The sequence below is a fragment of the Ursus americanus genome, chromosome 6 (genome assembly GCF_024610735.1).
Source record: "Ursus americanus isolate L20-20 chromosome 6, mUrsAme1.1.p, whole genome shotgun sequence".
Lineage (NCBI taxonomy): Eukaryota > Metazoa > Chordata > Mammalia > Carnivora > Ursidae > Ursus > Ursus americanus.
This window is the reverse complement of record NC_142132.1, coordinates 54,245,071-54,258,268: the sequence shown is the minus strand read 5'-3', so window position 1 is coordinate 54,258,268 and position 13,198 is coordinate 54,245,071. Positions and strand designations below refer to the sequence as shown.

General features: G+C 57.8%; 1 protein-coding gene across 4 annotated transcripts in view; it reads left to right on the top strand.

Annotated features, from left to right (window-relative positions):
* PALD1 (phosphatase domain containing paladin 1) overlaps positions 1-10,692 on the top strand; it is a 94,637-nt gene extending 83,945 nt beyond the window's left edge. For 3 of the 4 annotated variants that reach the window (XM_045783373.2, XM_045783371.2, XM_045783372.2), the window contains exons 19-20: positions 1,598-1,753; positions 3,766-4,066. In XM_045783373.2, the coding sequence (XP_045639329.2) occupies positions 1,598-1,753; positions 3,766-3,918 (309 nt within the window). In that variant the 3' untranslated portion in view covers positions 3,919-4,066. Of the gene's footprint in view, positions 1-1,597; positions 1,754-3,765; positions 4,067-10,336 lie in introns of those variants that run through there. The other variant, XM_087863055.1, reaches the window with a different exon arrangement.
* The last annotated feature ends 2,506 nt before the right edge of the window (positions 10,693-13,198 follow it).

Here is a 13,198-nt window from a genome sequence, read left to right as displayed (position 1 = left end):
TGGGCCCCTCGCCCATCCGGGGCCCCATCCGGTGCCACCTTCCAGCCCTGCCCCACCCCCAGCGCCCCAGAGCTGCTCCCGACTACGCGCTCACTCGGCCCCGGGAAGGCTACTACCTGAGGCAGACGTGAGAGGTGGGGGACCACACGCCCTGCAGACAGCCCCACTCCAGCTCCTGGTTCTTGGGGCTGTGGGTCATGTTACGTGGGGGGCAGGGGTCCCGCCCTGGGGCCTTCTCGCAGTGGCGCAGAGAAGATGCACTGGGCTGAGGTGTGCCGAGCTGGTGGCCCAGCTGTGGGGAGGCCGCCCTTCCTGGTGTCCGGGCCGCGGGGCGGCTGTGCCCTCCGAGGATGCTCCCGGCGCCTGAGGGCACAGCCCCTGGGCGAGTCTTCTTCCTGGAGCAGAGAGCTGCTGTGGATGGAGGCCTGGAGGGTGTGGGGTGAGGTGTGGCCTTCCCTCTCCTGGGCTCCCCCTCCAGGGCGGCCTGCACGTCTGTGGTGGGTCACAGGAACAACTCAGGCATGGTGGCATCGTGCCGCAGGGAAGCTGACCCTGTGTGCCTTGGGGTGCCCACCGATGCGCACCCTGAGAAAGCTTCAAGAGGACGCCCTCTAAGTCCCTTTCGTCCTGAGCATTAGCCCCCTGTGAGTCTTCTGTTCGGAGGTCACTCCACCCCTATGCCTTCAGTGACCCCCCAGAGCTAAAGACTTCACCCTGGCTGCAGAGTCCCCGGGGAGCGTCTCAGGCCCCTGACGCGTGGGCCCGTGCCTTGCAGGCTCTGCTCTGAGGGGTCTGGGCTGGGGCCCCGGCATGCACGTGCCAGGGTGGCAGGCTGGGCTAGAGGAGGGGGTGGGCTTCCACAGTTGGCTGCCAGCCTGGGTCCCCACCTGCTGGGCACCGTCCTCAGCCTCTGTGCCGCCCCACGGGCTGCTTGCTCTCTCCACGCCGAGCCCCGCTGGCACGCAGGCCCAGCCATGTCCCACGCTCTCTGGGAAGCCTGTCTCCGGTCATGTGCGATCCCTTCTCTCCCCAGCACGTTGCCCGGTGCCATTCTAGAAGGCACTCAGGATGGCTTGTTAAAAACACCGATGCCCCCCGAGCCAGCACACCTCCTTCTTCCCTCAGCCGCTGTGTTTTGTGTTGTGCCCCAGCCCTGGCGGCCTTTCTAGGAACTATTCCAGCCTTGGGGAAGGTGGGGCCTGGGCTGGAGCTGGAGGGCTGCATTCACCCCCTTCTGCCCCTGATCCTGAGCCATATGAGAAATGGGTAAGGAAGTCCGTTAAGGACCAGTTGGGGTCAGAGGCCAAGATGGGGGTCCCCCTCCCAGGAAGAGGGGCTATCACCTGCCTGTGAGCCTCTGGAGGCCGCAGAGCCCCGGCCGTGGTGGCCGAGGGGAGGCCGTGCTGTGTCCGCAGTCAGAGCCCCGATGGCTTGGCCTCCCCTGTAACCTGAGCCGCGGCCATGCCTTCTCGAATCCCTGGCTCCTGTCCCAGCCCTGGTGCTGTGCGTGTGTCTCTGTGTCCATCGTGTGGTGTGTCCGTGCGTGTGGGGGGGACAGACCCCGCACCGACCCCCAGCCCGTGCCCTCATCCTCCAGGCGAAAGCGGCCAAACGGGCGCAGGAGGCGGCGAGGCTGCGGCTGCGGAGCCTGCAGTACCTGGAGCGCTACGTGTACCTGGTGCTCTTCAACGCCTACCTCCACCTGCAGAGCGCTGAATCCTGGCAGCGGCCCTTCAGCTCCTGGATGCGGCAGGTGAGAGGCCACCCCGCGCGGCTCCCCCGTGGGCAGGGCTGTCGTGTGGCTCTACGGGAAGCTTCCACGAACGGGATTGTGTCTCGTTCAGTGTTGGGTGTCCTGTCCGGCGTCTGCACGTGGCCAGCCGCTGGGAGAAGTTGGAGGCGTGAATCAATGAGAAGGGAGAGGAGGGGTGCGGGGAGCAGCGCAGGGCCGTGTGCCAGGCTGGGCCCTGCTCTGGGCAACCCCAGGGCTGAGCCGACCTGGATGCTTCGTGCCCATGCTCGTGTTCGGCCCTCCCCTGTGCCCGCGTGGGGCAAGACAGTGTGGTGGCCTGGCCCCTGCCACCTTCCAGCCATGACCTGGGACAGGTGGACCCTTCCCTCTAGCTGTCCTCAGCACGATGGCGGAGATCGTCTTGACGCCGTCCCTGCTCCTGAGAACGTCGTGGTGGGGATCCACGAGATAAACCCGGTGTCGTGTGCTGGGCCGTGGGTCCGGTCTGCCGTACATGATGGCTGTTACTCTCCTGTCGGGGAGAACTTGTTCACGGTCAGCGGAGCTGGGTGGTTGGCTCCAGAGCCCACCATGTCTGGCCTAAGATGCCGCCCTCTCACTCCACCTCCACTGTCCTTGTCTCTGCTTGGCCTCCTGGTTCCTCTAGTTCTTCCTCCAGCTTGGCTGGTTTTAGGGGCAGAGCAGAGCTGCTGCCTTGGCACTTCTAGGTCAGGAGAGAGGCCTTCCCCCCTTGGCAACGTGGCCTATGATCACCCCTCCACTGGGATACTGGCCTCTCCTGGCCTTGCCAGCCTGTCCTGACGGTTCTCATCTAGACTCGAGGCTGGACTTAGCTCCCATGGGGCAGGTGGGCTGGAGAGTAGGACTGCTGACCCCAGCCAGAGTGGGTGCAGGAAGGGCACTGGGGCTTAGGCAGGTGTGCAGGTGGGGTCAGAGCTGCCAGGGAGTAGAGGCAGGGGGGCCGCTGCAGAGCCTCGTGGCTGCTGGGTGCTTGTGCTGAAGACAGCCTTAAGGGCGGTCCTCGCGAGGATGAGTGTTGAGTCAGGGGACCCAAGGCCACATTGGGGCCATCCTCTTGAGCAGGCCTAGGCTTGGCTTCCTCTTTGGACCCCTGGGTGCGATGGACGTCGTGGGGGACCTAGGACACTTGGGTTCTGCTTGGAGAGTGGACATTGGGGGAACCAGGGGCTGGGCTGGAGCTTGATCCCCTCCCGAGCTGAACCTAGGTGGTGCGTGTTGGGGGTTGTCCTGGAAGGAGAGAGCTGGTCCAGTCAGGAGTGTGGGCTCCAGCCTCAGGGGCCCTCAGTCCCTTCCTCCTGGGGATGCATGGAAGGTGGGGGTGAAGGTTGCCTCGGGACCTCTGGTCTGAGCGGAGCCTGCATCCTCCCCATCTCCTAGGATAGGGGGAGAGAAGGGAGCTGGTTGTTGAATGGGCGGCATCTCCCAGGCCCTGGGCCCCTGGGCCACAGGGCTGCGTGGAGCATGTCCAGGGAGGCCCCTGCCTGCCCACCTGAGGGAGGCCTGTGGTAGGCCTGCCTGGTCCACGGCTGGAACCCATAGCCACAGGACTCTCGCTGGCTCCCGCACCCACGCTGCCTTCTCTAGCCCTCCGTGGGGGTCCGGCTATAAGGCCCAGAGCTGCCGGGCCCGTGACCCCAAGAGTCTCAGTGGGAACATCAGGGCTGCGTGGGCCCTGGGGTACTTGGCTTCCTGTGCCGCGGTCCTCTTCCTTACTATCTGCTGGGTGCTTTCTGTGCTTCTGGAACCCCCGGCATCGTCCTGGGAGGTAGAGACTGTGTCCCAGGGATAAGGACGCTGAAGCTCGTGGTGGTGAAAGCGCAGACTTGCTGAGGTTGCTGAGCTGGTGGAGGGCAGTGCTGGGCGCCAGGCCCACTGTGTGTGCTGGAGCCCGGCTGAGGGGAGGGGGGCGGGGTGACATGGCAGGGGGCGGGTGACCTGATGACACCCTCCCTCCCTGGGACTACTGCCCCCAGCTCCGCTGTCTTCCCCAGGTGGCATCGAAGGCCGGAGTCTATGAGATCCTCAACCAGCTGGGCTTCCCCGAGCTCGAGAGCACGAGGGACCAGCCCTTCTCCAGGCTGCGCTGCCGGTGGCAGGAGCAGAGCTGCTGCCCCGAGCCCTCCGCCTCTGGGGACTTCCTGTAGGATGTGCTCCCCCCACACCCCGCCCCTGTCCACCCCCTCCTACGGGGCCCCATGCAGGCTGGGGGTTCTTCAGGTGCTCTTCACGAGGAGTGGTCCCGAGGAGCCCATGCCCCAGTTTCCCGGAGAGACTGGGGCGGGGTTGGGACCCTTTTTAAAAAAGAGCTTTTTATAGGACAAGTAGTGCACAGTTATACTTATGAACGACAGGCACCTCTAGGTGCCTCTAGACCTCCAGGAAGGCCCCGTGTGTGCCTTGCAAACTGCAGACGGCTTCCCAGGAGCTCAGCCCCCAAGCGGCCAAGCAAAGCTACTGGCCACGGCCAGTGCGTGCCATCCTCTCCCACCTCACAGCGGTCCTGACAGCCTGGGTGCAGAGCTGGTTTCCCTCTCTTGCTTTCTCTTACTCCCCTCCCTGCTTGGCCTCTCCCCTTTTGCTGCCCCTGGTCCCTGGGAAGAGGACAGGGCTCTTGTGGATTTGTCACCTCAACGGCAGCTTCACCCAGTTCCTTTGCCTCTCATGCCGCATCTCCAACCCCAAGAAGTACAAGTGCATGGCCTGCTGGGTCTGGCGGAGGCTCTGCCTCTCCTTCCTTCCCCCTCCCCCTCCCCTGGGGCTGGCAGGACTGCAGAGGTCCCAGAGGAGCTAGAAGGGAGGAGTCCCTCTCAGGAGGAAGGAGCTTCTAGAAGGTGGTTGCAGCCCTATGGAAGAGGCCTGCTCCATTTCCCAGGGAGCCAGGGCGGGCAGTGCTGAGGAAGCCCAGGCTCCCAGCAGCGGGTCCTTCTACACTTCTTCCCTACCCTGGCCGCCTGGATGGCCCCAGGTCCCCATCCATTGCAGCAGGAGACCTGAGGACGGCTGGGCGACCCTGAGTGAAGAGCAGAGCATGCGAGTGGGCTAAAGGGAGTTCTAGGCCATCCTGGCTGAGGACCCCTGAGCTTCCCTCCAGAGGGAGCAGAGGGGCCAAGGGTTATCAAGGGGGAGGCCTCGGGAGCAGCTCTGTCCCCACAGTGGGAAAGCTGCGGAGAGTGGTCGGCCCTGTGGAGGTGAGTCGTGTGGCTCTTTCTGTAGGGACCCCTGTCCACCAAAGCCCTGGGGCTGGCCGGTACAGAGGCTGCCCCCTGGACCTGGCTCGTGGCGGCCTGGGAGCCCTCCCTGGCTGGATGCATGTACTTGTGCAGAAAAACAGTGGACCCGTCTCTGGTCATGGGAGAAGAGGCCAGAGTTGCTCACATCTACTTAGTGGTGGAAACTGTTTGGCCATCTTGGCTGAAATCTTCTGCAAAACTACTGTATGTCTGTTCACTACGTTTTTGGATTTGTTTTTATTTTTATTTTTGCATGTGTTAAAAAGTTTTCATTTCTTTGCAGACAAGGTCTACATGAGGGGTCACAGATCAGGCTGAACTGGGAGGGATCCTCTGTGCTTTCACAGTTGGCCCGACTTTCAGCTGTGCTGGGACCATGGGCTGGTCACTTCGCCTCTCTGCCTCAGTTTCCCCATTTGTAAAATGGGAGAATAATACTTGCCTACCTACCTCACAGGGGTGTTGTGAGGACTCATTTGTGATTTTTTTTTTTGTACAGAGCTTTTGAGCATTAAAAATGGCTAAATGTGAAGTGTGTCTGCCTGCTGACGTCTGTAGTATGTTCTAGAACTGATGTGAGCTGTGGTCCTGGCTCCTTCAGAGTAATGGTGGGTGGGTAAGGGGAGTTGAAAGCACCGATTCTCAGAGAAGGTAGGTTTTTCCAGACATCCCTCTCCTCCTTCCCTCACATCCTTCATGCATGGCCGTCTCACTCTGGGTGCCCAGGGCTGTCATGCTGAGCCCCTCCTTGAAGAAAGCCACATAATAGGTGAATTCATGCTAAAGTGTGAAGGACTGTTGTGTTCAGGAACATGGAGCAAAATGGAATCTCAGGGGCTATGATGGAGGGCAGACCTCAGCCTCTACTCCCTCCTCTCACTCCTGCGGGATTTGCTTGGCCCCTTCCGGCCCCCAAATACTTGGACACAACGGCATTGAGAGGTTGGCGTGCAAAGTAGTGAGGAGAGTGAGGCAGAGGGCATAGACCCCAGGCTCCTCCCCACGCTCTCCCAGCGTTAGGGGAATGAGACCCTCTGGGTTGTATTTCCGAGGTCAGCTGGGGGTGTTCAGAATGGAACCCAGAGCCCCATGGGCTAGGGGTGGTGATCTTCCCAGCCTGGGAGGGAAGGCCTCCTGGGTTATCTCCCAGCGCGGCAGAGTCCAAGGCTGCCCCATGTGGCTTCTGAATGTCAGTGTAGACACCTGCATAGTGGTGTGTGTGTGTGCACACACGTGTGTGAGGGCACATCTCAGCCTGGGGTAAGAGGGGCTGGATGGTGTGTCCCCGGGGGTGTCCCCTCAGGCTCCCTGGGCCTGGCCAGCCTGTGGGAGGCCATCTGGCAGTTCCGTGCCCTCTGGTGCAGGGCGTCTCAAGACCGTTCAATGAGGGAAGACACAGGAAACCTTCAAACGGCCCCTGGCGCGCTGGAAACATGCGGTCAGTTTTAGCCAACTTTGCAGACTGTCTCTGCCAGGCCTTTTGGGTTGCTCAGGAATAGTCCCTCAGTTATCCAGGTCTGGTCATCGATGTGGAGACTTACCCACAGCTTCCAGAACTTTAGACATCACGGAGGCTCTCCCCCGCTCAGGTGCCCAGGCTGGGAGGTGTCATTTGGGACAGGGCCTCGGGTCTGCGTTTCCTTGCAGTCGAGGAGCCCGACGAGGTCACTCGGTTGAGCTGCGACCCTGTCCTCCCACTGCCCCCCCCCCCAAGGGCCTGGCACTTCAGCCAGCAGCCTCGATACGCCTGGCTCCCACTCCCTTACCCTGCGTTCTGTCCTAAAGGCTTCTGGGTCTTCCGGGGGTCCTGCCACAGCAGTTTGCCCCTGTGCTCAGACCAGACGGGCCTACGCTGGGACCCTGGCTGCCTTCGGGGTGTATGTGTGGGTGCTAATGAGCACAAGCTGGCTTCTGTATACAGGGGTGAGTGTGGAAGCTGGAGATGCCTGTGTGTGGGCTGTGGGCAGTGATTCAGTAGTCACACACGGGGCTGTGACAGGGACAGCCCCACCTTCCAGAGCCTGTGGTATTTCGGGGAAGAGTGAACGAGTCATTCGCACTGGGTATGGCGAGAACGGGGATGCCGCGGGCTGCCCGTAGACAGGACCAGTGAGGTCAGGTACAAGGTCCAGAGTTCAGCCCGGAGGAGCCTCCATTGCTCCTTTCTGACGGAGCTTCTAGAACAAGGAATCACTGAGGGCATGGACCCTGGGGGCATGGAGCCCGGGGACATGCTGGGCCTGGAGTCAGGCCACCTCACCATAAGACTCCCGGGGTTCAAATGGTCTGAGTTCTTCCTGACCCCGCTTACCCTCCCAGCCTTGACCAGACTCCAGGAATTGGCCCTATTCTGCGGAAGAAGGACCCCCAGAGGGGCTTTGGCTTCTCTGCTCGTCCCAAGAACCAGTTTAGGATGAGCTGGAAAACTGGAGCGCCTGCCCAGATGTTGCCTGACAGATCTTCCCTGCCGCGTCCAGCCCGGGGACCCCCAGCTTCCCTTGCACAGTCAGCACGGTTAGATCTGTACCTTGGTTTTACCTTGCAGAAGGCTATTTATCTTTTATTCCCATAAGCGAGGCATGATCAGCAGCTTGTTACGAAAATTCAACCAGTATCTTCATATCAGTATGAGCTCCCACCCCCACTCTCACCCTCTGGCTAGAGAAGGCACCCGTGTCCCTAGAGCAGCCCAGGACAGTTGGGCTTTCTCCTGGCTATGCTGTCCCTGGCTGTGGCATTCCCTGCCCGTTTGTGTGGCCACAGCTGAGACACACACCCTCTCTACTCCGGCAGCAAGCATGGTTTCAGCATGCGTACCCTGGCCGTGGAGATCGTGGGTGACTCACCTTGTGTCTCTGAGTCTCCAGTGCCTCAACTGTAAAGGCGGTTAAAATACTTATTCTGTAGGGCAAGGTCAGAGCTAATGTAGGGTGCCCAGGGCCGTGCCTTACACTCGGCAGGAATTCCTGCGGGAATCGTTTTTGTTCTCATGAGTTGGTTATTCTAAAACCTGGAGCCAAGGAGTCCAGCTGGGGTGTCACCAAAGTAGTGACAGGGACATGAGGAGGCTCCCTGAAAGTCGGGGAAGCTTGAGCCAGTAGGCAAGTAATGGCGGGAGTCGGAGGCCAGGGGGTGCCTCCAGCTGTCCGGGAGGAAGGGCTCCATCTGAGTCCCCTTCTCTCTTGGAGGAGCCAGTATGAGGGGACGAAGGCACTGCTCAGCGTCTCATGCAGCTGTTCTCTTAGGAAAGCCATGCGACTTCTCTAACGACCAGCGCAGGTGCGGGGCAGCCTGGCGTGAGGGGTGGTGGGTGGCAGGCCAGGGAGAAGCCTTGGGAAGGGCTGGAGCCCTGGGGGAGCTGACTGGAGAGCGTTTAAGTTTGTTGCAGTTGGATTAGGGCAGACAACCCGGCTTCCAGAAAATTTCCCTGCCTCTGCGCGGCCCAGGAGAGAGCTGCGTTGGGACAGGAAGCTCCAGGGGCCACCAGAGCTGGGCAGTTCCTGCCCATTGCAGTGTCTCTCCCAGCTGGCCACCTACCTTGGTTCTTCCCCCTGTGCTCGGCCCCAGAGCTCCTGGAGACACATGGCCGTGGGGGGCCCTTCCTTCTCTCTGTCTTTCCCCAACTATCAGACTTGCATCATGGTCTGAAGGCCCTCCCTGCCTTCTGTCGCCTCCCCCTGCATCCTTCACGGGGGGTTCCCCAAATACATCTCTCATACATCTAATCCCATCTTGGTGTCCGTCACTCTGAGGACCTGAACGACACCCCCTCACTCTTGTCTTGGCCTCTCTGAGCAGCGACTTTGTCCTGCTTCCTGGGGAAGGTCAACCTTCTCTGGCACTGCTCGGGGGAACATGACCCCCTGTCTCCAGCTTCATCTGTTTTTTATTGCCCTGCCCTCCCGTCTCAAGGGAGGGGCCGCTGGTCCTGGGGACTGTGGCCAGGGCACGGTTGTTCTGTGTTCCCTGTGGATAGAGGGATGGAGAAGACAGGAGGACAGAAGGAGTGGTCGCCCCCAAGTGTGCATATGGCAGTGCAAACCTCTGATTAATTTCTAAATAAAGGGCACGCCCATTTTCAAGGGTTTTGAGCCGCACCTCCAGTTCGAGTTCTAGAAGCGTCCTCCCTGCCGTCCTGAAGAGCAGGCCGTGAGCGTGCTCTTGCCCACCCTTGCCGGCGCGGCCTGCTCCGTTTTTAAGAAGTTCATGCCATTTCGTGGCTCAAAATAGGGTCTCCTACTTGTTTAATTTTGTATTTCTTTGAAATTGTTAGTAAGGTTGAACTTTATTTCATGTTTATTGGCCATTTGTATTTTCTCTTTTAGGAATTGTCTGTGCGTCCTTTGCTGACTTTTTCTTTGGGACGTTTGTCTTTTCCTTCTTGATTTGTGAAGATGGTAATGCTTGCTTTCCCATGTGTGTTGCATTATTTTTAGCTTTAAAATGTCATCAGACACACGTTTCCTTAGAGCCTGTCTTCTCCATCCTTCTATGCCCTCAGTCCACACTGCAGCCAAGCGGTTCTCAGATCAGTAACCTGTGTTTATTTTGTTATGTTCTGTATGAAAGTACTTTGTCAGCCTCTGTATCTGGCTTTGTTTAGAATCCTCATCTCAACCAACACTCCGACAATACCACAAGGTAGTATTATGCCCCCCATTTTATAGATCGGGACACCGAGGCCTGGAGAGTGTCTGATTCCAGGCCCTTGCTCATTTCGGAGGTGGGTGTAGGAGCCAGCAATATCAGGATCCTCTTTGCTACTAGAATCCTCTTTGACATTTGCAAGAATTGGAATCCTTCTGGAAGAGTGCCTTCGCTCTTTGTGGTTGGGTGGTGGAGGGGTTGAGGGGGACAGAACGATTTCTTTGAAAAACCCTCCCTCAAAGTCTTGTGGTTCTCAGACTCGATGCTCTTCAAACCCCTACGTGCTTTCAAGAGGTTCCCCTCGACACCCACAAGAAATGCTTGTTTCCTATGAGTCATATGACAGATTTACTGAGACCTGGGCCTTTTAAGTTTGACTTCATACCTTCTCTTAGTAGATTCTTTCTTTTTCCTACCGCCTGCTTATGTCACCCATGCACAAAGCCCATGGGACTGCATATCTACGCTCTCCCAAAATAATTGTCATTCTTGTCATTCTTTCTTTGAACTAAGTGAGGCCATCTTCTGGGCTGAATTAAACACCAACGGTTTATAACAATACCCACTTCCCCCTTCCCACCCTGACATTTGAGGTCACCAGTCTTTTTAACTTTTGCCAATCTGATGAGGAAAATAAAAGTAGTCTTACTTTTTTTTTTAAAGATTTTATTTATTTATTTGACAGAGAAACAGCCAGCGAGAGAGGGAACACAAGCAGGGGGAGTGGGAGAGGAAGAAGCAGGCTTCCAGCGGAGAAGCCCGATGTGGGGCTCGATCCCAGAACGCCGGGACCACGCCCTGAGCCGAAGGCAGACACTTAACGACTGCGCCACCCAGGCGCCCCTTACTTTTATCTTAATATGACTTTTCCGATTACCACTGAGATGGAACATCTTTTCATATGTTTATGGGCCCCTTGGATTTATTCTCTTATGGGTTTGTTTTTCTACCGGGTTGTCTTTCTTAAATTAACGGCATAAATGTTTAATACAATCTGTTTAATTCTTAGGTAGATAAATACATGACCAATTCTTTCACTCAGTCTATCTGGTCTTATAACTATTTTATTTTGTTTTATTTATTTATTTTTAAAATATTTATTTATTTGAGAGAGTGGGAGAGAGCGCGAGTTGGGGAAGGGGCAGGGGGGTGGAGAAACAGGCTCCCTGTTGAGCAGGGAGCCTGACTCCAGGCTGGATCCCAGGACCCCGAGATCACGACCTGAGCCGAAGGCAGATACTTAACCGACTGAGCCACCCAGACACTCCTGGCCATATGCTTTCATTTCTCTTGCTAGATACCTAGGAGGAGAGTGACTTACACGCTAGGTGTGTGTTGAACTTTTTAAGAAATTGCCAAGCTGTTTTCCAAACGGTGTGAGGGTTCCAGGGCTTCCACATCTTTACCAACACTTGGTATCGTCAGTCTCTAACTTGAGCTGTTCTGTAAGTATGTAGTGGATCTGTCCCCCCCCCCCCCCGCCCCAGGCACATTTTACATATGTAAGATTTCCAGTTCATTCTGTTTTGGGTTGAAGAAGCCTCATCTCTTTGAAGCTCTTCTTCTCTGAGGGCTGATTTGGTTAGCACTGTCTCCTTGGACGTTAGTGCTTGAGGGACTGGGGTGCTCGTCTTCCGTGTTGTTGGTGTTCCTCCGTGGTTGGTGAATTTTGGCTGTGCCTTCATCTTTGTCTTGAGATTTCAGACTATCCTATTGGTAAGATCTGTGCCTACTGGGTACAGGCTGAGCTGGCAGCTCTGGGGGAGGATGGGACGTGCAGGTGCCCGTGTGGGTCAGTGGCTGCCCTTTTGGCCGGGGTGCATATCTGCCACACGGTGCGGCCTGAAGGGCCCCACTCCCAGCTACTTTCTGGGGCACCCTCCACTGCTACCTTGACTTGACCCAGGCTACTTAGGGGGCCCAGGGAGAGTCAGACTCTCCAGCTGCCTCTGCTGGAATGTTCCAAGCCATGCCACGAGGGGGGCCCAGGCTTCATCCTGCTCCCCAGCTTGGCATCTCTGAGCCGGAAGCTTCCTTATAGCGGGTTCCTCCTCTCACAGAGGCATTTACCGGCACGGCTTGTGGGCGGCCATCTCCCTTGCGGGACCCATCCCCCTGGTCTTCTGTCTTTCAGGGACTCAGCAAGGTTTCTGACCTGTTCTTACTCCAAAACTGGCATAGAATTTTAAAACTGTACACTTTTTATGATATTTAAGGACTTTGGGTTAAAAAAGGGAAATCAGAGCATATCTTTAATCTTAATTTTTAAGATTTTTAAAAATTTATTTGAGAGAGAGTGAGGGAAAGCACCAGCAGGGGGAGGGGCAGAGGGAGAAGCAGGCTCCCCGCTGAGCAAGGAGCCCCATGTGGGACTCCATCCCAGGACCCTGGGATCATGACCTGAGCCAAAGGCAGATGCTCAACTGACTGAGCCACCCAGGCTCCCTTAACCTTAATTTTTAAATATGAATAATTTATGCTATGTGCCGGGCCCTGTGGCAGTTAGGGCCCCAGCAGAGAATGAACGGCTGCCTTAGCTTTGATTGTGATGAGAACTGAATGCAAGGACCATTTGCAGAGGCGTGAGTGGGGTGAAGGGTACCAGCTAGGACTGGTGAGGCGCCCAGGAGTTAGTACCGGGGCCAGTGGTAACCACCCCTGGACCCGAGGGAGCAAGGGGCAGCACGGCATTCCCTGAGGCTGCTACACATAGCTTTAGGGGACGCTGGGGACCATTTGCCAGGAACTGAGTTGTGGGGGGAGCAACCACGACCCGAGCAATGTCACGGAGCATAGGGCTGGTGGGGGCGGGGAGAGGCCCGACCTCTCTCCCCTCTCATCCGCCGATCTGTCAGTGCCTCCCTTTAACTGGAAAAGGTCCCAGCACCATGGTCTGGGGGCCAGGGGCCAGAGATGGGGAGTGGGGAGAGAGAGGAGCAGAGAATAGCCAGCACAGCCCTCTTCTAGGCCCTACGTGGACACCATCCCTCCAGTAGCTCCGCGTTTCACAAAGGAGGACACCGAGCACTCTTGGGTCTAGTGACTCCATGCTCGTTCCCACCTCCGGAATTCGCCTCCGCCCTTCCCTCGGCCCGGGGTGCCTCCTGTCCTTTCTCCAGCTCCTCGTGTGGCCTCCACGGGCAGCTTGCTTCGGGTCTCCGTCACATGGCATCGCCAGCGTCCGCGGGCACCTGCAGAAAGGGTGCTGGCTTCTCGAGCCCACGTTTCCCCCGACGTTTCATGGCAAATCCAAACCTTCAGGAAAGGTGAAAGAACTGTCTGGAGAACACCCATGTTTCCCCGGGCCCACTTCTCAAACGCACTTGTGCGCTCCTGGGCGTTCCCTGGTCTCTCCTCCGCTAACGCGCCCGCTGCGTAAGGGCAGGGCTGCGTAGGCTTGGGCTCTTGTCTCCGGGGTCTGGAAGAGCTCGGCACATGGAAGGTGACCGTAAATGTCTGACGCGTCAGGCCTTCACAGAGCATTTGGTGTTCGTGAGGGAAGGTGGACGGGGACGGTCACTGATGATGGAATGTCCGTGGTGGTTTC